We start from the raw sequence: 23,786 nt of genomic DNA, 5'->3' as shown, positions 1-23,786 counted from the left end.
TATTAAAATATCAAACATTAGACTAAAATTTGTTTTTATTGTCTATTTATAAATTGTTTTTTTACATTAAATCAAATTTCATTTGAATATATTTATCAAGAATTTGAATTTCACAATCTTTTATTTTATTCAATCATTTAATGATATGATATTTAGTGATTATTAATACTGTCTTTATTTAATAAAATAAAATTATAATTTTAAAAGATTGCGTAATATTTAAATCTTATACGTAAAACAATGAAAATCAAAAATTTTTTTTTAGTGTATTAATGATTCTAACAATATATAATAAACAATTTATGGGGCACGGCATATTTATACACTTTATTATCCTATCTATTGCCTCTAGATTGTAGTTACTTGCAAGGCTCTTAATACAATTATTGTATCAATTAAGATTATTGTTCCATTTAAATAGATTCAATTTGTAGATGAATCATAAATGATGAATTTTTTTAAATAAAAACTTGAGGACCTTAAAATTTTCGTTTTACAACAAATAAAATAAATCTTATCCTAATAATTTCATATTATATTTCTGATTTATTTTGCATTAGTTGAATTATCCCTATTCTATTCTTATCTGAATTATTTTCTGCGTTGATGGGGCGTTAGTTATTAACCCGAATCTAATGCCATAAAGATTTCACTTAAAAGTACTTGTCTTGCCTGAAGAGATAATGTTGCGTATTTGAAACACCAGATAAAAGGTATTCATTTACCTTTGTCAAAATGTTATGTTAATGTATAGTTGATATGAATAAAGTACCACAGTTCAAGCTATCATAATTCTCATTCCACATGCAAAAAATAGTACAATTAAACCAAATAGAATAAAATATGTACTTCTGGATTTTCAATTTATAATATTAAATTAGATATATTATCTTGATTGACAATTCATTACTTGATGTGGCCAAATTTTTTAATGCTTATGATAAATATGATAGACATGAAAGATATGATATTTATAAAGAATCATAATGTCATAAGATAGAATCATTATAGAATCATAATTGCATAATAACAAATATGCTTAAGCATGAAGATAGGATATACATGCTAATATTTTATCCTCATATGACTTGGAAATCTAATTTTTTTTTATTTTTTTTTATTTTTTTTTTTATATAAAAAATGACTGATCAAATGATATAACTACATATAAACAACAAGATAACAGTCTTGCAAAGCGATTTATACAATCATGAATTTATGTTTTAATGTAATATTTTTGTATTCTACAAATGCTAGAGGAAATTTAACCTCTAAAAAAAAGAAATAAGCGTAATATCCACGGCAGCTGATTTCTTATATTATTTATTCGTGTGATCTTTATCATAAAACGACACACTGGTCAAGCTGCATCAATCTAAAACATGATTAACTAAAAGCACCTCTTTTAATACCTACTTACTAAAATGTTAGAAAATTTGCCTAAAACCTAATCGACAATATATTAAATAGAACATAAAAAAAAGAAAAAAACCAAGCTTAATAAAAAATTATTTGACATATTTTAGCTATATTTTCGACATATTTGATTATAAAAATAAGCAAAAAAAATTGACCACTCAAGAAGATTGTCTAATATTTAAATAGTCTAGAAATATCTTCGTATAAGATATGATGATTTTTATATCAATTGCATGTGTATAAGAAAAATTCAAAAGAAAATTATGCAAAGTACATAACCCGCTTTGTATTTGCATGAACTGTGATAGCTCTTGCCATTGCACCTGGTGTTCTGTCTTCACTGCAGCCAGATTGGTGAGATCCTTCTCCACTGCAAAAAAAAAATATATATATAGGAATATATTTAAAAAATAATAAATAGAAAAACCAGCACATAATAAATTAATATATAAAATATATATATCTATAAAACCATGTTCCTAAAATAAAAAACTTTATAAATATTTTATAAATAAATTTTATAAATATTTTATAGTAAACTAAAATAAATTACATAAATATAATTTATGAAATTCTTTACTTTTAAAATATAATATTTTAAGTTTTTTTTTTTTTTTTAAGAAAAAAATGTCCAAATTAATCTTAAATAAATATACTCAAAATTTATTAATAATCAAATTAAATATATATAATAATTTTATAATATACATGTATACATATAGTTTTTGAATAATATCTATTGTAATCTTAATCTTAATTTATGTAAAATTTATGTAAAATAAATATGTTCATTTCACAAATTTCACAAACAAAAATAAATATTTGAATAAACTTAATTTGCTTAAATTAATGGTACATATTAATTTATTTATTTTGTTTTTATTTACTGATATTTTATTTTTTTTAAATACTCTATTATTGAAATATTATATAAACTTAAAAAGAATATTATTTAATTAATAAAAATTTATTTTCATGAAACTTTATAAACAAAATGTTATATGTAAAAATACAACATATACATATACAATGTTATAATAATAAATGTAGATTCAAAACATAAAAATAAAAAAGAAGTTTATATAAAATATCAGAGATTATTACTTTAAATAATTTGTTTGAAACAAACTAAACAATTACTGCAATACAAAACATTATATCAAATATATAATGATATATAAATAAAAAATATAAATAAAAAAAGTTTTTACTGCTATACTTTTAAACAGAATATATTCAATATAAATAAAATTAAAATTTATAATCAGATTATGATTATGATTAAAAAACTAATCAAAAAATCATAATAGATTTAATTGAAATCACCAAAAAATGGCTATTTTAATTGTTAAACACGATTAATAATTAAGCCAATCATAATGGTTATTTGTTAAATGCTTAATATTGATTCTAGATTTATAAATATATACGTATTTTATTTTTGTATATAAATTATATCTTATAATAATTAATGGGATAATTTTTCAATAAGTTTTATGAATTTTCATATTCATTCATTATATATATATATATGATTATATAGCTTTTTCAATTATTTATTTTTCGTTTTTCATGTTTTAAATTCATCTTTCATGTATAATCAGAAATTTTTATATAATTAAAAAATGCAATAATATTTATAAATAAAAAATAAGATCAGTCTTCATAATAACAAAGCCATAAAATAAAAAAAAATATTTTCTAGTTTCTTATAAAAAATAATAATAAGCAAATTGATTAATTAATTTGAATTTAAATGTTAATATATATATATATATATATATATATATATATATATATATATATATATTCTTTGATGATATTTTTCTACAATAAAAAAATTGATTAATAAATAGCATCAATAAATATAAATATAAATATGTACGTTTTTTTTATATTTCTGAAAATATAACGAAAAATTAAAAAATATTGATCCTTTTTCATGCAATTATGAATTTAATTGAATAATGTATTAATTTATTATATTATTAAATTCAATTCATAAACTTAAAAAAAAAATTAGAATTTATATTATTTTTTTTTTAAATATTTTTAAATGGAAATTTATAAATTATTTTTTTTATTTTTTATCAAAAACAAATATAATTATATAAATTTTAATACTTTTCATGCTAAATTAATTAAAATGAATGATTTTTTATTTCAGAAAAAAACATTAAATTTTTTATCTCAGAATATTTAATTTATCTCAGAATTTTAATTTTCAAATTCTCCATTATATATATTAAATTTTCAAGATCGAAATGTTCATAAGATAAATGTTATCATTTTTTATTACTATTAATTATTATTTTATAATTAAAAAAAAATCATATGGAATTTTTACTTACCTATCATGCTCTTTTTCTACCAAATGATATCTGGCTCGGAATGCTACAAGATGAGCATAATATGCAGGTGCAGGTATACTAACAGATCTCGTACATCTGACATATGTGTGACATAATTGATAAGTTAGAGACTGTAATTCATCACTTTCAAAACGATTATCATCCCATAAAACATGATAATGTGATGGTCGTGACGTGCCCTGTAATAAAAGTAAATGTATTATTTATATTAATACATTTAATATATTTACATATAAATAAAACAAAGAGAATCATATGATTAAATTTTTTTACCTGGATACCTTGATGACTACATAAATAAAAATCAAATTCAGTTGGATGCGTTATACAAACATCAACTGTCGTACCCGCAGGTATATTTCCGCTTTTACCGCTTTGATCTCTTTTTTCTGAACAAAATAAGCGAGTGTGATGTCTTTTTTGGACGACAACGAATGTTATTCCAGGTCTATATTCAGCTTCAAGTTTAATACAAGCTTCACGAATGGCAGTTAGCTCGTGTTGCAGAACATGAAGAAATTGACCTTCTGAGACACCATCACGATAAAGAATTATCCTGAGCGGTTTATATCCTCCGGTGCTTTTGTAGAACATAAGAAGAAGTTCCCTTAAAAAAAATTAATATATAATTATTTTTATCTAAATACAATATCTATTTCATATTAAAGTTAATAAAATTTATATAAAATTTTTTATGTTTATGTATATGAAAAGGAATTTAGCTTTTTCTTTACAATTAAATTTATGTTATATATGTTGAATTGTAAAAGAGATATTCAATGCTCAAAATTAAAAAATTAAAAAAAATATTAATTGTTTAAAATAAAAAAAATTCATTAATAATGATTCTTCCTAACAAATTTTCATTTTTTTGCTTCTTACTTAATATAGATAAAAAGTATAAACTACATAAGTTTTACAATTTTCAGTATAGATCAAAATGATTCGGCATTTGAACCCCGCGTCGCTGCTCAAGCATCCAGTGACCGAGGGTTAATATAATATCTTTAATTATCTAAAAATTAAATATCTTATTTTATTATTATTTATTTATTAATTTATGTTTTATTACTTTATTTTAAAAAATTAAATTCTTGAAATTTTTGATGGTTTTTGTTTACTTATAAAAGTTTAATTTGTTCAAAATATTTATTAGCTATATAATATTTTTTTATTAACATATAAATTATTATTATATATATTTATATATATATTTCATGCAAAATTTTTAAGAATCATATATATTTTTAAACTAAATAAATTAATTTATTATTAAAATTATATATATTTATAGAACAAATTAAAATTTATAGAACAATTTACTTACCTCACCATTGAACTAAGTTCTTGAATAATTTCTTGTCTATGTTGTTGAACTCTAACAGTAGCTGCATATCGAGATGGATGTGCATCCATACTGGCAACTACTGCAGCTATGCTAGGTTTTTTATTATCTCCAGCAGGTGGATGAGTCACATCAGCTCCAAAAAATATAACAGGTTCATCAAATACTTTTGGTCTAATAGTGGGTACTAGAATACTATTAATACCACCTAATTTTACATTAATTTTTAAACATAAATTTGACAACGTTTGTGGTGATGTTTTATTAACATTTTTTGCTTGTACACATTGCGTTGCCATACCCAATAATGTATCTCCTACTCTTTTAACTTCAGCTGTAAGCAAAATAGAATATATAATATATGTAAAATAATATATTATCAATACTATATATATATAATCTTATATACGAATATTTCATTATATATAATATAGAATATGGAATAATAATTACATTGAATTCTATATAAACAAATTATATATAACAAAATATAATAAAATAAGTTATATATGAATATTTTTAGTAAAAAATATCTATTATGAAATTAATTTATCAAGAGTAATATGGAATTATATTTTATTATATTTTATATATTATACAAACAGCATTACATGAAAATTGTATTTTATTATATTATGTAAAATATAACATATATAATTACCATATACAGGCGTTTTTCCAGGTAATATAACACAAACAAGTTGTAATGATGAAAATGTTGCTTTTAAATATCTAAACATGGGCTCTACTTGATCTGGCCCAGTAGCATATTTACAAAAACATGGTTGCCCAATAATTGGCATCCCAGCATCATTGCTTATTCTTTGTAATTGTGCTATAAAATTACGTATTGCGTCATCTCGTACAGTTCTTTGTGGAGCAAAACAGGCAATTGCCCAAACTCTAATTTCCACACCCGTGAAAAATTGCTTTCCACGCATATCCCAAACACCACCATTAGGTATAGCTTGTTGTTTCGTCTTTTGCACAAAAAAAAAAAAAAAAAGAAAGAAAAGAAAAAAAAGATATATATCGTTGAATATCATGATATACACTTTAAATCATAATAAATAAATAAAAAAGATGCACCAGAGTTTCTATACAATCCATGCAATCATTACTTTTCTATTTTTATTTCTTTTTAATTCAAAAAGTTACATAAATATTATTTATAAAAATAATATAAATAAAAGTACATAAAAAAACTAGGATCATAAATCAAAATAAATAAGAATCTATTTTATTTCATTACTGCATGGAACGAAACTGAGCATCAAATAATAACTAAGATATTGGACTGTAAATGTAATGCAAATTATATTAAATAAAAGAAAATTTCTTTTTAAAGAATAATATTTGAAATAATATTGATTTTGTTGTTTATAAAAATAATTTGTTTTCATTACAATAACAGTCCACATCAAAATCAACCAGGTCTAAAACTCATGCATTCATTTGGCACAATTTCATTTTATTAAATTTTAAATATATTTTAATAATAGAAAAAGTTAAATTTACTATTTTATTACTACTTTTGAAAAAAATTTCATTCCATCATGTAAAATCATATTTATTAAGATTCTTATTTTAATAAAAAAAGTTTGTAAAAATAATAGAAAGAAATTTAGTTAAAATTTTCATTATAGATTACATGATGATTGCAAGAATTTTATTTTTATATTTTCAAGTACATAAGCAGATAATTAATAAATTTCTCAAAAAAATAAGGACTTCTGCAAATGTGTGATTTGTCTAGACCTGACTGATTAAGTTGGAAGTTTCTCACCTGTCCACTGAGGGAACTTACGCGCCCTCCGTACTGTAGTTTGGGTGGAGGTAGAACACGACCTCTAACTTCCATCATATTGTTTGATATTGTCAAACCAAATTCTTGAACATATGAATCATTATTAAAATCAGCTCTTCTAACTAAATTATTTATTTCTCTTTCGCGATCTGGAGCAGAACGAGCTGTAGCTTTTATCATAGTAGAAGTCTGCATATCAGTCAATTTTTTGATACAACGTTGCCCAGCAACAATATTGCAGACCTAATAACATATATATATAAAAATATGTTAAAAATTATATATATATAGTAATATATATATGTATATTATATTTTATATTTTATATTATATAATATTATATAATTATATAATTGTAAAGTAATATCCAAAAAAATTTCTAATATATACAAAATATTAATATATTGATAGACTTTGAAAAATCGAATTTAGAAAGTAAAACAAACAAAAAGTTGATATACAGAAATATCAGTTGAAGTTAATTTATTATGTTATAAACAATTAAAATTTACGTTAAATGAAGCGAAACGAAGATAAAATAAAAAAAAAAGAATAACTTAAATTGATTTTAACTTAATAAATACCATTTCATATATAAATTTTTGAATTTGTTCAATCTCTAGAATAATCCAAAGATGTTCCATATATATTTATTCTATGTATAAGAGTATATAGAATAATTGAACAAAATAAAAAAATAAATTTAAATATAAATAAAAATTATAATTATAATATTAATTATAAATTATGTTTAATAATTTCTGAATAAAATAAAATAAAACAAATGTTGCAAAAATATCAATTGAAGTTTATTTATTAAATCATAAACAATTTAATTTTGCATTAAATAGAATAGAATGTAATGAAGATAGAATTAGTTTAATTTTAAAAAGCAAAATTATATTATTTATAACTTAGAAAATAAACTTCAGTAGATATTTTTTTATGTTAATATTCATATTTATTTCAATTTTTAAAATCATTTTTAAAATCATCTAAATTTTCTATTTATTTTATTTTTTCATTCTTAATTTTATAGTTATAATTAATTAAACTAATTAATTAAATTTAATTAATTCATTTGTAATAACAACAATCAAGCATAACTTATTTTCAAACATCAGATAATAAAACAATATAATAAATTTAATTCTTAGAAGATCATAAAAATTATATGCTAAAAATAATATTATATAATTTATATTATTAAGATTCACTACAACTTCCCAAGAATTAAATACACAATTATTAACTATTATAATTATTAATTACATTTGATTATAATTTAAATTAATTATGTTCACATATTATATTTACAAATAATTCATGTACTTAAGAATGTCATTTAAGAATAGAAACACATATTAAGAAAATTATTAATAAATCTTGACATATCAATAAGTATATATTAAGAAATTTAAAAAAAAATTTTTTTGAAAGAAACGTGAATCTATTTAATTATTTTTGATAGATCTAATATAATGATAAAAATAGATACATTAAAATCTCATCTATAAATAAGATCATATAGCATTGTGTAATGATAAATAAGAACGTAATATTTCTCTTTACAATTTTGAAAAATTTCAAAGCAATATGTTAAAAATAGATTAACATTATTTATCTTATAAAAAGAATGAAAGATTAGTACATTTTTTTTATTATTTTTGCTTAAAAAATTTATATTATATTATAATAATTTAAAAATATTCAATGAAAACAAACATTACAAATGTTTTAAAATTACTAATTGAATTTAGAAAATTACTAAAAACAAACCTCAAGTGGCAAATATGTATGTTTATGTTCCTGTCCAACTTGAAGACATGGAAGATATGGATGACGTAACTTCATTTTATACTTATCTAAGAAATATTTTGCAACTGTACATTCAACTGTTTGTCCATTTTCTAATTGTAATGGGAATCTAAAATTTTCACAAATATTATAAATATATACATTATACATATATTACAATTACTTTTAAGTATACTTACGATTGCATTTGAGCAGGTTTACGTGTAACATTACACACTCTGTATTTTCGTCTCATTGTTCCACAATGTGTGATTTCAATTTTAAGTCCTTTAATTTCTTTGGTAAATTTAACCCGTTGAGAATCTGTTAAAGGTCTTTTTTGGTCTCCTATATCTCGAATGTCTAATACTTCACACATAAATTCTATGACAGGTTGTGCTTTATAAAATGCAGTTGCAGATACTATAACATAATTAAATATACATGAAAATTATTTTTATATTATATTGTATTTTAATTAGATTATATTTTAATATATCTTATATATTTACCATCAATATTTAACATCATTTTCCATTGAGATGGCCTAACTGATTGATGAAAACCAAACCAAACTTCTCTTCCACCACCTAATGGATGATAATATCCATCTGGTGTGCTAAAGAATGATCTACCTACTGGAGTATATGTCATAGATGGTAAATGCCTCATTACAACATCTAAAGCAAGTATAGCATCATATGGAATTTGTCTTGTTCGTCCTTCTAAAGCTTCTTCTAATGCAAATAGTGAAACTTGAGCCAACCACTTTATCACAACTCTGAAAACTCTATCTTTACCCTCACCAGGCAGTGTTACCTAAAAAATTAATATTAAAAAATAAATCTTAAAAGAAAAAAATACATATCTTACTTTTTATTATACTTACTTCTAATTCTATTTTATCAGTACCAATAGGCAAGGGGTCCCTTGTATATAAATTATTTCTTCCATCAAATACAGGCTTAAGAGTTCCAAATATTTTGGTATATGCATGAACCATTGTTTCTATTATTTCTCTATTAACTTTACGAGGACATTTATCAGGTTGAATATTAATATCATAATGGTGCACATAACCACGTGGCATTGTTATTTGGAAGTGATTAGCTCTTAAGACAATTGGCCTGCCTTCACGTCCTATATTTGGTCTCCGAGGACATGAAAACACTGTAAATATATATTTAATATCCTTTTTTTTTTGTTTCAAAATTAACTTATGTCATTATTAAGATTAATTTATTTTCTTAACTTTATCCTCTATTTACTATATACTATTACTATAAATAATTATAATTATTGTAGTTAACTATAAAATATTTAAATATAATAATATTTAAAAAAGTCATATTTCTTATTATTTTAAAATAAGATAAAAAATATGATAAATTTTTTAAAACTAAAATAATAATACATCAATTTAGATTAATTTTGTAACATAACTTTTAGAAAAAAATTATATGTATATCTTGTATATTTTTATTTCAGTTATATTTTAGTCAGTATTTTTAGTTAATTCTTGATGCACAATCTGGATTTATTTTGATCCATATTTTCAAAAAATTAATTAAAGATAATACATGTTAATAATTATTAATATTAGAATCAACAAAGCAATTTGAATACCTAAAAAAAAAAATTGTCAGCTCAATTTTGTATTTCTTTTATTTAAAAAAATTTGTATTTATTCATTGTATATATTAAAACAAATTTAATTTTTTTTATCTATATATACAAAAAAATTTATTGATTACTTTAGTTACTATTCAAAATTAAGAAACTAATTAGTAATAATATATTACAGGGGCAAAAAGTATATTAGAAAAATATATTTTGACTGTTTTTAGCTTTAATGCTCATATTACTCAAAGATAATTGAAAATTATCCAAACATACATACATATATATATATATAATTATCCAAATCATAATAAATATATTGAATTACATGATAAATTGATAATAAAATAAATATACTTAATTTTTTTTTTTATATATCAAAGTAACAATAAAAAATAAAAACAATTTTACATCACCATTATATATTTTATTTAAATTTAGTACTAAAAGATAGTTTGGTTAAAATTATTATTTTTTAATACAGTATATAAAATATTGAAGAATTTCCTTAATATTTCTATTCTTTATCTGAATTTTTATATTAAACTATTTTATTAATAATTATTTTTTTATAAAAATATATATATCACATAAATAATTTTAAATAAATTATAATTAATAATATTCCATTATATTTAAATAGAATTTTATTTGATGATTCTCATGTGTTTTGATTAAAAATAATTTATCATATAACATATCAACTTTTTACATCTGATTACTATTTTAAATAAATAAAGAATATGATGTATATAATTCTATTAAATAATAATTATGATAAAATTTTAATAAAAAGAAATTCAAATTCCAACAAAATTAAATTTCATATTCTATTTAAATAAATTTTGCATGCAAAATTTATTTAGTTTATAAATTTATATAGTTTATATCATAATAATAATAATTTTATTATTATATTATAAGAAATATTGATTTTTAATGATATAAAATTATAAATAAATAAAAATGTGACAATAATGTTTTTTATTTTTTTAATTTTTTTATTTTTATAATTCACAAATATAACAGAATATAAACATTCAAAAATATAACAGAACATAGGTTTTATATATTATTGATTAATTAAAAAAATAAAATTATTATATATTGTTAATAATTATATATTATAAATGAGTTTAAAATAAATATTTTTTGTATCATACTTTTGATATCCATTTTAATATACTGATTAAAATCAACGTTTTTTTCTGTTGTTAAAGATAAAATAATTTTTAAAATCTTACTTGGCAGTTCAGGAGGTTGAGGAGGAGTGTGTGTTTGTTGTGTGGAAACAAGCCCTAAAGAACTAGAAGCTACAACACTGCTTCCAGTTGCTCCAGCTGCTCCAACAGAAGAACTTGTTGTGGGTCCAGGTGGGGGAGCTGAAATAAAATTATATATTTAATTAAATATTAATATATTAAATATTTAATTTAATAATTTATGATTATAAATACTATATATATTTATATTAAGAACATTTGGAAATATAATAAAATGAAATGAATTGATATATTAAAAAATATATTATATATTTTTAATATATTTTTAAAATGAAATATTAAAAAATATTACAAAATTATAAAATTTTTTTTTATAAGTATCTTATAAAAAAATATAAATCTGAAATTATTGTCGAGAAGAGTATTATCTGCTATAATTTTTTAACTTTATAGAATAAAAAAAATTCAATATTTCAAATAAATTTTATTACATTTATTACATTCTATAATTCCATGAAGGAAATGAATTTATTGGTTAATAGTTAAAGAGTTTTTAGTTTTTTTACTTTTTATATGGAATATTTTACGCAGGATGTATTTAATAACTAAGATGAACTCTATCTAAACTGCAAATAAAAAAAAACAAAAAAATTTCATTCTGTTTAATATACTTCATTACTCTTAAATTATATTACTATATAATTTTTTTTTACAGATACAGCAATGTAAATGCAAATTATTTCTTTTTTTTTTTTTCATAAATTTATTTTTTGCATCATTTTATATATAAAATGATATATAGAAAAATCATTGAAAATTCATTTCAATTTCAAAAATATTTTTCAAGATAAAAATTAATTTTAAGTATCTCTTTAACAAATGTATAACAAACAAATGCATAAATGCTTCATGACATTTCAAATATTTTCATAAATTTTTGACACTGTTTATTACATCAGATATTCAGCATTTTTAAACAATTATCTATATATATATAATTTTCTTTTATGTTGTCTAATGAAATAAATTATAAATACGCTTTATTCTTTAAAAATCTTTTACATAATCTATCTTCATTGATATTTTAGTTATCACATTTACTTAATTAAACTTTTTTAAAAAAATTTAAAAGAAATAAAATATATTTTTTAAGAAAAATGAAATTAAATAAATAAATATTCATTGTAAAATATGTAATTTTTAAATGAAAGTATAAATTAAACAATATAATGAAAAGTAACAAAAAATATATGAAAGAAATATTGTAATTATACATTTTATTTATGCATTTTTTATAAATATTTATATATATTATATATATATTATATATATTATTATAATAAAATATTTTTAAAAAATGCAAATGCATATTGCAACTGTATCAATACATGTATAGAAAAAAAATATATTCATATGATAGAATATAATAACAATGGATAATTTTCCTGTATCATTTTTTTCTATTTTACTTGGAATAAAATTATAATTTTTCTCAATTATTAAATATTTCTCAATTATTAAATATCTCATATACATATAAACAATATAAACTATTTTTTTTAAATTGTATATAAATAGCTTATTTCTTTTTTTCTAAATTAAATAAGATAAATAATTAATCAGTTTAAATGCAATTAATTTTGAAGAATTTTTAGCTTTTTTTTAATTTTGCTTTTTTTAAATAGAATAAAATATTTTATCAATATTTTATTATTAACTAATTCATTATTGTTATATTAATATTATTTAATTAAAATATTTTTTTTTTATATAATAAATTTATAGAGATGATTTCTCTTTAAAATAATTTAAATTATTAAAAAATTAATAAATTCTGAATTAAAAATAATTTTAATACATGTTCAAAATTATATTATAAAAATCTATTAAAATCTATTATTTTCAAAACTTATTAATAAAAAATAATATTTTAATTTATAGATTTAATTGAAGAATATAAGTGAAGATTTTTAAATATATCAATACAAATATTTATAATTTTGAGTTTTTATAAAATAATTTTTAATTTAGGACAAAAAAAATATTCATTCAAAAATTATTTATTATTTTGTAATTTTTTAATATCAATATAATATTTAAATTTATATAATATTATATAATATTTAATATTTAAAACTTAATATTGTTTCATTAATAATATTGTTTCATATTTTTTTATTATAACATAGCATTAAATAATTCATACTCAGTAAATTAAAAATATAATATCAATTAAAAAAAAATATAATAAAAATTACAAATAAATATATAGGAATTATTTATAAAAATCTTATATAAATTAGTAAAATTCAAAAATATTAATAACATAGTAAGAACAAAAAGTTAGTTATATTATTATAAAAATATTGAAAATCTTAATTTTTAATTTAATTTATTCTAATATAATAATAAAATAATATATTAAAAATATTATAAGTAATAAAAATACATTAGTAATAGATTTATATACATATGTGCTCATACATTATCCGTGCATTGACGGATCAGAGTGACGACACATTGTGCCTGTTGAACGAGGTTCACTCGAGGTCATATTTTAAATTTTCCTCGATTTCTTAAACTTCAACTTATTGCTATGAAAGAATTGTATTAGCACATGCATAAATCCAAAGGATTCTGATTACTTCAAAATAATCAAATGAAAACAAAGGATCAGATTTAGTCAAGCATTGAAATTCTGTTCTTGCTTCGAGATACATAAAAGCCTATTTTGAAATATTTTAAAATGTTATAAAAAAAAAATAATCGCAGCAAGATACTCACGCTGCCCTACAGGATACATTTTTGCAGCTGACGGTGAAAAAGACCAGATAACCACTAATAAATAAGTAAAAAATTTAACACAAAACCCACTGACCACACAACACACTTCTCCACAATACACACTGCGAACGAGACTGCCTCCTGCAATGGCTGCCACCAACTTGATTTCGATTGATCTTATCTTGACCAATCAGAGTATAAATAATAAAACGATAATTAATAATTCTTAGCATTATCATTATTTTCTAAATTATTTTAATTTTCAATTTTTGAATAATAATATTAGTAAGTATTATATAAACAATGTACGATAAATTTATAAAACATCAATAATATAATACATGTTAGTAACATTTTCAATATTAAATTACAATATTTCAAAATTATTAAAAAATTAAATTTCAAATATAATATAGTAGTTTAAAAAATTCTTTTATATTTTATTTTATTTTAACATATTGTATTTTTATAATAATTTTATAGTTTAATAATAAATTTTTGGTTATATTGGTTACACTGCATCAAACTATATCCCCTAGATTGCTACTGTTGGTGATATGCACTGCATGCGATTGCGTGCTCGATTTCCGAAATGTCGATCCCTTTCAATGGAACTCGTACACGTTCAAAAGGAATAATAAGTGCAATAGCAAAGCATTTGAGAACTTTATCTTTAAAACCAGTTAAATCAATTGATATAAAATTCGATCCCTTTCATGATAAAGCCTTGGAAGCAAGGTTAGTACAAAATTTTGTTTACTATATTTATATATATTTTATTAAAAATTAATCATAGTATATATTTTTTATTTTGATTTTATATTAAAAAAAATAATACATTATAATTTTTTGTATATAAAAATTAACATATATAAATATATCAATTTAATATATTTTAAATTATTTTCATAGTATAAAACGAAATATTTGCGTTATTTTTTTATCTTTTCTTTAAAATGTTTCATTTTGAAAATATTATAATAGTTTTTTTTATAATTACAAATATTATTTCAATAAGTAACGATTACTTTACGTTTATTGTAAAAAGTTGGTTAGTTTAATGACGTCAATATTGTACGCATGTGCAATGTGAAATTTCTAGTAACTAGCAGACGACATCAGTATTTTTAGAAAATTTCAATAATTAATATTATTATAATGAAAGTTATAATATGAAAATTAACTTTGAATATTTATATTGAAAATTGGTATAAACGTGAAATGTAATTTCTTATTTTTTATACAATTCAAAAAGGATATAATTGAGTTTTAAATGCGATTATACAAGGTATTATATAGGATTATAGTGTATATTATAAAATTATTAAAAATAACGATAAAATTTATTTGATTTGTTATAATAATATTATTATAGTTATATCATATTGAATTATAATATATTGAATTAAAAGATTTTTTTTAATTTTTTTAACAGAGTGATATCTAAATATTTACACTTTATATTTATATAAAAAGTATAAATTTTTATTTGTATAATTATATATATATAATTTTAATATTTATCTAAAATATTTTTATTTTACATAAAAAATTTCTTTTTCTATAATTCTTTTATATAGTTACAGTTTGACAATTCATTATTTTAATTCATTTGAAATTTGAATAAGTAATGTTAAATAATTATTGACATGATGATTTTAATTAATACAATTTTAAATTTAATCGTGAATTTAAAATTTCTAATATTTATAATTACATAAAATATGTATAAATATTTCTATTATTTTGCTTGTATTTCATTAATTTTTTTATTAATTATTTCTAAATATTGATTGATACTAATTTTATTATAAAATGCGTTTTTAAATTGAATTAATATTATGAATACAAAATACTAATATAAATTATTTATATTTTGTAATTTTTTTCTAAATCTATTCTAATTAATAATCTAGTCTTATAAAGTGAACCTAAATTTCATTAATAAATATTATTTATTTTTATTTGAAATAAATATATAGTTTAAAAAAAATTTAGATCAATATATTTATTTGAAACAAATATAAATATCTATTTTATTTTAAAAAATCAAACTTTTTATTATTTACAAATCAAATTTACAATACAATTGCTTAAAATATAAATTGCTTAAAAAAAATTTGAAAAATATGAAAAAATTCATTGTCAACTTCAACTTTATAAGTTTAATTGAAATATTTTACTAAAATATTTAATTGATTGAATATTTTTGAATTGAATTGTATTCTAAAATTTTAATATTTACTAGAAATTAGATAAAAAAAATACACAAATTTTTGTTTAATTGATATTTATTTAAAATTCTTTTTTTTTTCTTATTTAAATTTTTTTTGTGTATATATTTAAATATTTTGGATTCTTAAACTATTGATATAATACTTTTTTTATTAATTTTTTAATTATAAATATATATTAATACATAATAAATAATTTTCTTAATACTTTAATCACTTTAAAATTATTATATTTTTTTATTGAAAAAATTCTTAATTGAAGAACTTACCACTACATTGTCCACATCCATATGCTTTACCAAGCATAGAAACAGCTGTAGTTATACGAAGACTACTTAAGTCTGGCATTTGAAGTGGAAGTTGCTGCTTTAATTGTGCCATTTTTTCTGAAAATAGAATAAAAAATAAAAAATAATGCAAAAATTTTCAATATTACTATATATATAATAAATATATAAAATAATATATAATATTATTATATATATATTATATATAATATATAATAATATATAAAATAAATTAAATACTTTTTCATTATGAAATATATTATCTTAATAATAATTTTTCCTTTTATTTACTTTTTATTATAAATAAAGAGTTGAATTTAAAAAATAATGATTTAATATTATACATTATAATAAACATTTCTATATGTATTATATTTACAGAGATTTTCTGTTTCACATTACAACTCCAAAGATTATTGCAACAAATCCACGTTGTATTGTAAAACCATGCATTGTCTCTGATTTATCTGAACCCATAATTACGTTTAATTTGTGTGAGTATTACAACACTTTTTTACTTAAAAATACTTAATTAATGATTTGTATCATTTTTATGTCTAATATAAAGATTTGAAATAAAAAAATTTATAATCAGAACTTAATTATATTTTCATAATATTTTAAAAATAAATAATAGTATAAAGTAAATACAATAACTAAAATTACAATTAAATTTTAAAAGATCTTTTTAGAAACAAATTTGATATTTTTATATCTTTTAGTATCTGGTGATAAAATAGTATGCAAATGTGCAAACTTGACATCTTTAAATCTTTTGGAACTTTACAACAAACACATCACACCTTTGTCTCCATGTGAATCTGAAGATTAAGATTCAAAAAAAGTGATTCTTTTTTTAATAATATAATTTTGATTATTCAATTATTTTTCTTCTTCCTAATCAAGTTTTAAAAAACATTGAATTTTTGCAGCATAAGAAATAATTTATTTTTAAAATGGCAAGTCATACTTCAAATAATAAAAATTATAATATGAAATTGATTGATACACTTTATAATCAAGTTCCAGCTTTTACTGATGTATTTGATGAAGAAACATGGTATATTTTCGTTGCCTGCTTTGTAGCAGGAACATTTTTAGTTGCATTTATTCTTTCAAGATTTATTACATTGAAACCTGTAGAATAAATGTATCATGTTGTTTACAAAAAAAATGTAATTCATATTCATATAGAAAAAATATTAATTTACATTTAGTTATATATATTATATATATTAAAATTTGTTAAGATTATATTGTAATAATTATAATTTTTCTGTATATTTTCTATAAATTGTAAATATAAAGATCTATAGAATTTTTCTTGTAACTAAAAAAAATTATAACAAAATATATTGTAATTAATTAATATCTTATATAAAATATTATGTAATTTGAATATATTTTCAATTATTTGAAATATTCATTTAATAATTATATATATTGTTTTTATCATAATTCATTAATTTTATGTGTTTTGAACGTACGCTTTGAAATTAACTTATATTGCGAAGTTTATAATTATATTTTCATAATTTTAGTAAACATTAAACAATATTTTTAATGTAATAAAGATTGTTTAATATTTAATAATAAAAAATTAATGAAATACGAATATAATGTCTAACCCTCCTGCTTTTGATATATATATTGAAATACAGTATATAAGAATATATCTACATATATTTCATATTATTAAGTCTATCATAAGATATATTTAGCAATAAAATTATGAGACATCTATAATTTTAAGCAATAATTTTATATAATTATCAAAATATAATTTTTCAATAAATATATATACATAATTTACTTGTATTTTTAATAATTCACAATTATTTTGTGAAAATATTATTTAGAATTAAAAATTATATAAAAAAAAAAATATTGTGATAAAACATAATAATAAAATATAAAAATATAAAATAGAATATTTTTTGTAAAATAAATGAAAGATCATAGAAATCATAATTTTCATACTTTGATCACATATATATATATATATTTATTTATTTTAAAAAATTATTAAATATGTACTTACATTATCATATTGAAACATCAAATATACCTGTATAATTATTATTTTTTTAAATCATTAAATTAATATTGAAAACTCTCAAATCATATAAAAATATTTTATATTTTACGTTTTTAAAAATTTAATCAAGTTTCTGTTACTGTTTTACTATAAAAATTTTTATTTTTTTCTTTATTTTATTCTTTTCATAATAATTATTTGTATAAATATAAATTTATATTTGCATTTATTTAAATATTTTTTTTAGCAATTTGTTATTTTTACATTTTCCTTTATTTTTATAACAATTTCTATTTATTATTAATTAAAAAAAAATTTGTCTACAAGATATTGCATAAATATATATTTATAATTAAAATTTAACAATTTTTTATACATATGAAATATACATTATATATAGAATAATTACGATTTTTTAATGTCAATGATTAATAAAATTAATAAACAATTTATTATAATTAAATATGTTGTATATAAAAAGTGTTTATTTATTATTAAATATAATTTTATATAATTATAAATAAATAATAATATTATGAATGAAAAATAAAAAAAAATTTTATTGAAGTACAATTTGCTTGTATTTTTTATGTATTATAATTCTATCGTAATATAATGTACGTATGTAAAAATTTTATATAAATACAAAAAAGGAAAAACAAGTTATTATGATTAATGAAATGATGTTTCATACAATTCTTCTTTTTTTTATAAGATAAAAAAAATCTTTAAAGATAGAAGTTTACATTGTATTTAAGCAAAGATAATAGAAAGAAATTCTAGCAATCTAATATTACATATTTATTTTCTATTTTAAAATCTGTCACATTAAAAATAATTAGATATTAATGAATTGATAAATATTAATAAATTAAACTTATTTAAGCTTATTTAATTTTTTCTAAATTTATATTCTTTATATATATATATATGTGTGTATATGCGTCTATTCTCTCTCTCTCTCTCTCTCTCTCTCTCTCTCTCTCTCTCTCTCTCTCTCTCCCTCCCTCCCTCCCTCTCTCTCTCTCCCTCTCTTTCTCTCTCTACATCCTATACATACCTGTGTGCAACTATAATAAAAAAAAATTAATATAAATTATAAATTACTTCATAAATTATAATATATATCGATATTATATTTATTATTATTATTTTATATAATCAATAGATAAATTGAATAATTTAAAAAAATTTAATAATTTTAATTATACTTAATTATGAAATTATATAAATACAATTTATAATATTAATGTATAAATATTAGTATCTCTATTTAGATTTTAATAAAAATTTAATAATAAAATTAATGACATTTATAATTTCAATTCACAATTATTTAAAAATGTTTTTATAATATATATTTATGTATATATTATCAATTTTTTTATATAACAGCGTAAATTGAAAATGCTATAATTTAAATTTAAATTAAAATTAAATATAAATATGTTGTGATGCATACGCATACAATTTATTTCTTACCTCTTTATTCTTCTTCTCATTCTTCTTCATATAGAACATATAATCTATCTTTTGTATAGACTTATGCTATATAATTCCTATATTCTTTAATTTTTCTATTTTTAACGATTTATTATTATTATTTTTCTTATAGCTTAATTATTTTTAAATAAATTAAACTACTATAATACTGATTAAATTGCTGATATGAAATATAAATACAATTAAATATATATAGTACAATTTAAAAACTCACCTATTTTATAGAAGTAGTATTCGATTTATAATATGTAAAATAGTCAAGCACTCTTGATATTCACATAAACATTGTCCTTTTTTATTTTTCTTATTAACTTCACGTGGTGCTGTTTATGTATTAACTATGTAATAGTTATTTTATATATAGCACTGTAAAAAGATACATCTTCCGTGATGAAATATATAACAATAATTTATTACACATAATAATAATTAATTACCTATATAAAAATATACATATCACATAAAATTTATTTTTCATGTTGTTTAACAAATACGTATTTTCAGAATAATGAAAGTATTATATGTATTCAAAAGTTGTAAGAAAATTATATTGTATTTGATTTATATTCACAATAGATATCAATAACAATGAATTATATTAATTTAAAATACATAAATTCTTTAAATAGTCATTAATGTTTACGTATATATAGCTAAAATATAAAACAAATCATCAAATTTGATTAAACATATTAACAATAGCGATGTTATTAACTTTTATTCTTATTGATTAAAAATTTTATAAGTTTATGAAATTTTTTTTAAATTCTGCGCATATTAATTTACCAAAAATTAAAAATTTAGAAAGGGTAATAGATTTATGTTAAATCGCAAATACATTATAAAAATAAAAATATTTCTTTTATCTATACAATAATTCATTATTTATTTCTCAGAATATACGTATATTTTATATAAAAAATTTATAAATTTTGTATTAATAAAAAATAAAAAAAAAATTATTTCATAAAAATATTTCCATACGTGCATCAGTTCAAAACTTTAATTAGTACTATTTTTTTATTCTTGTTTAATGTATGATAAAAAAAATATTGTTTTTTTTTTAATATTTTTTTGTAATTAATTGAAGCAATTTGGTTTTTTCATGAGATAAATTCACAAATTTTTTTAAATTTACTTGAAAATAAGAATTATTTTACTTTCACATATGTTTACATATACATACAATTTAGGATCATATATATATACAAATATCGATACAATTATGTAGTGTATTTTATTTTCATTGCTAGCGACAAATAAAAAAATTAAATCGTCGAACCAATTGTACAAAACGTTATAAGAAAGAATTAATAAACATAAATTTTGTACAAATAAAATTTCCTTGAAAGATTTTTTAAATATTAAATATAATATAATTTATTAAATATAATATGATCTATTTATTTATTTTTATTATTTTCTAACCTTAACTGTTTATTTTTCTTAATTTCCAGTATATGCGCAAAATATTTGATGTGATTTTGTTGTGTGATATGTTTCCTTTAAGAACAATAGTTTATACGAACATTTTCACGAACGAAACTACAATCACGAAAACAAACAGAATAATAAGATATTATAATCTGAAGCGCGAAATGTTTTAATGATTCTTTACTGCCAAACTCTTAAAGACTTTACAGAATGGCCACTGCTGCTTTCACTCGCGACGCGATCCTACCAAACACGATTTCAGTAGAAGCGGGACGAAGCCGCCAAAAACGATCACCAAGTGTCAAGGTTGCCATTGTACACGAACATGCCGAATATACCAATTGTGTGAGTATGTTAAATGCACTCGCATACACTCTACACTCTCCTTATCTCTCTTATGCTAGTAGATTCACAAAACAATAATATTTTATCGCGATACTTGCACTTATTTTGTAATGACACTAATATCGATATACTCTAACTTTTGTTGTAAATAATTGTAATGCACTTTTATATTTTATGCTTCATAAACGCAATATGTTTTTTCATAAGTTTACCGGGTAAGTTTTAGCGACATTCACCAAAACAGTAATCAACATCCGCGAGAAAGACCCCACTACTTGTTCGATTCACCAGTTATTGCGAATGCTCATGTGGTCAGGATTGTAACAAGTAAATAAAATGAGGTATCATTGTCTCATAAATTTGTTTACAAACAATGATGCATATATGACGGCATTCAAATTTATTTATTTGTTATATATAGTTAAACTATACATAATATATCTATACTAATAATATATATAATATGAATTCAGTATTGAAGCTTTTTTATTTTTATTTTATTTTATCATATAAATATTTTTTAACTAATAATTAATTATTCTTAAACAATATATAATTTTTTATATCTATAATGAAAAAAATTATAATTTTTGTACAATCGAAATATTTAAAAAATTATAATTGAAATGTTTAATTTAATTATAATATCATTAAAATATATTTTTATGTAATATTATTTTATTACAGAATTGCATTAAGATTGATATAATTTAATTTATTGCAATTTTTGTGTAACTAAAAATATTTATAATTTATCATTTGTCAAATAACTATTATTTATAAATAAAATATATATTTTACATCCAAAATGTATAATTTCTTATTTTGAGCCGATCCTGGATGATGTCATAATCGACAGACCAATGAGAAACTCTGTAAATTAACCACACAAATGTCTGATAACATGGATTATATATATTGTGCCAATTTTTATGATATAAAAAATAAACTTGTTAATATAAAATATTAATATAATTATATTATATATTTGAAGGTCTGAATAAGAAATACTAAATTCATATAAAAATCATTTTTCTGTACAAATTACAAAATTTTGTGTAGACATGATACTAGTAACTATGTTCAATTTTCTATATCGATTATCGATGTCAGCCAATAACATGTTTATGCGTCGTAAATAGTATATCTCTATTGGTTAATTATATTCCCGCGATTAAATATTGCAAAAAATAAAAATTATATGTGAATATATAAATTTAAAAAAAATTTATTTCTTTTATTTATGTATTTGTTTATTGTTAAATATAATTACATGCTATTTAAAAATATTTAACTGAGAAATATATTAAATATATAATGTATAGAATAATAATATATAGAAATATATTAAATATATAATAATACATGATATATATACTTATTACAGATTTAAAATATAATTTTTAAAAATTTGATAAAATAATAATTATAAACTAAAATTTTAGATTTGTATAATATATATTATAAATATATTTATAATATATATATATTTATAAATATATTATGTAGATATTATATTGAATAGATCAATATTATAAATATTAGTATATATTCATTATTAATAATATTATATATAAT

At 18.8% G+C, this 23,786-nt stretch overlaps 3 protein-coding genes across 6 annotated transcripts; 2 read left to right on the top strand and 1 right to left on the bottom strand.

Annotated features, from left to right (window-relative positions):
• Positions 1–526: 526 nt before the first annotated feature.
• AGO1 (protein argonaute-1) lies at positions 527–22,481 on the bottom strand. 4 transcript variants are annotated; one of them, XM_086912540.1, is made up of 15 exons: positions 21,858–22,481; positions 20,867–21,082; positions 20,644–20,795; positions 16,871–16,987; positions 11,605–11,742; positions 9,630–9,910; positions 9,253–9,559; positions 8,941–9,163; positions 8,723–8,870; positions 6,923–7,186; positions 5,798–6,116; positions 5,119–5,470; positions 4,065–4,398; positions 3,771–3,970; positions 527–1,789 (listed from the first exon to the last, which is right to left on the bottom strand). In XM_086912540.1, the coding sequence occupies exons 4-15, from the start codon at positions 16,980–16,982 to the stop codon at positions 1,681–1,683; spliced, it is 2,787 nt and encodes a 928-aa protein (XP_086768666.1). In that variant the 5' UTR covers positions 16,983–16,987; positions 20,644–20,795; positions 20,867–21,082; positions 21,858–22,481; the 3' UTR covers positions 527–1,680. The 4 variants fall into 4 exon arrangements, with proteins under 4 accessions (XP_086768666.1, XP_003695068.1, XP_086768673.1 ...); XM_003695020.4 differs by lacking the exon at positions 20,867–21,082 and having other exon boundaries at positions 21,858–22,470; XM_086912547.1 differs by lacking the exons at positions 20,644–20,795; positions 20,867–21,082; positions 21,858–22,481 and adding an exon at positions 20,409–20,503.
• mRpL53 (mitochondrial ribosomal protein L53) lies at positions 14,896–18,503 on the top strand. Its single transcript, XM_003695023.4, has 4 exons — positions 14,896–15,105; positions 17,270–17,382; positions 17,611–17,732; positions 17,821–18,503. The coding sequence occupies exons 1-3, from the start codon at positions 14,960–14,962 to the stop codon at positions 17,718–17,720; spliced, it is 369 nt and encodes a 122-aa protein (XP_003695071.1). The 5' UTR covers positions 14,896–14,959; the 3' UTR covers positions 17,721–17,732; positions 17,821–18,503.
• Positions 17,845–18,503, top strand: LOC147658642 (uncharacterized). Its single transcript, XM_086912571.1, has one exon. It carries the CDS (start codon positions 17,845–17,847, stop codon positions 18,034–18,036), a length of 192 nt encoding a protein of 63 aa, XP_086768697.1. The 3' UTR covers positions 18,037–18,503.
• Positions 22,482–23,786: the final 1,305 nt, after the last annotated feature.

Source organism: Apis florea, unplaced genomic scaffold, assembly GCF_048593485.1.
Source record: "Apis florea isolate Af1SG1 unplaced genomic scaffold, ASM4859348v1 contig_1794_pilon, whole genome shotgun sequence".
NCBI lineage: Eukaryota > Metazoa > Arthropoda > Insecta > Hymenoptera > Apidae > Apis > Apis florea.
The sequence above is the reverse complement of the archived record's forward strand: the minus strand, read 5'-3'. Positions and strand labels throughout refer to the sequence as shown.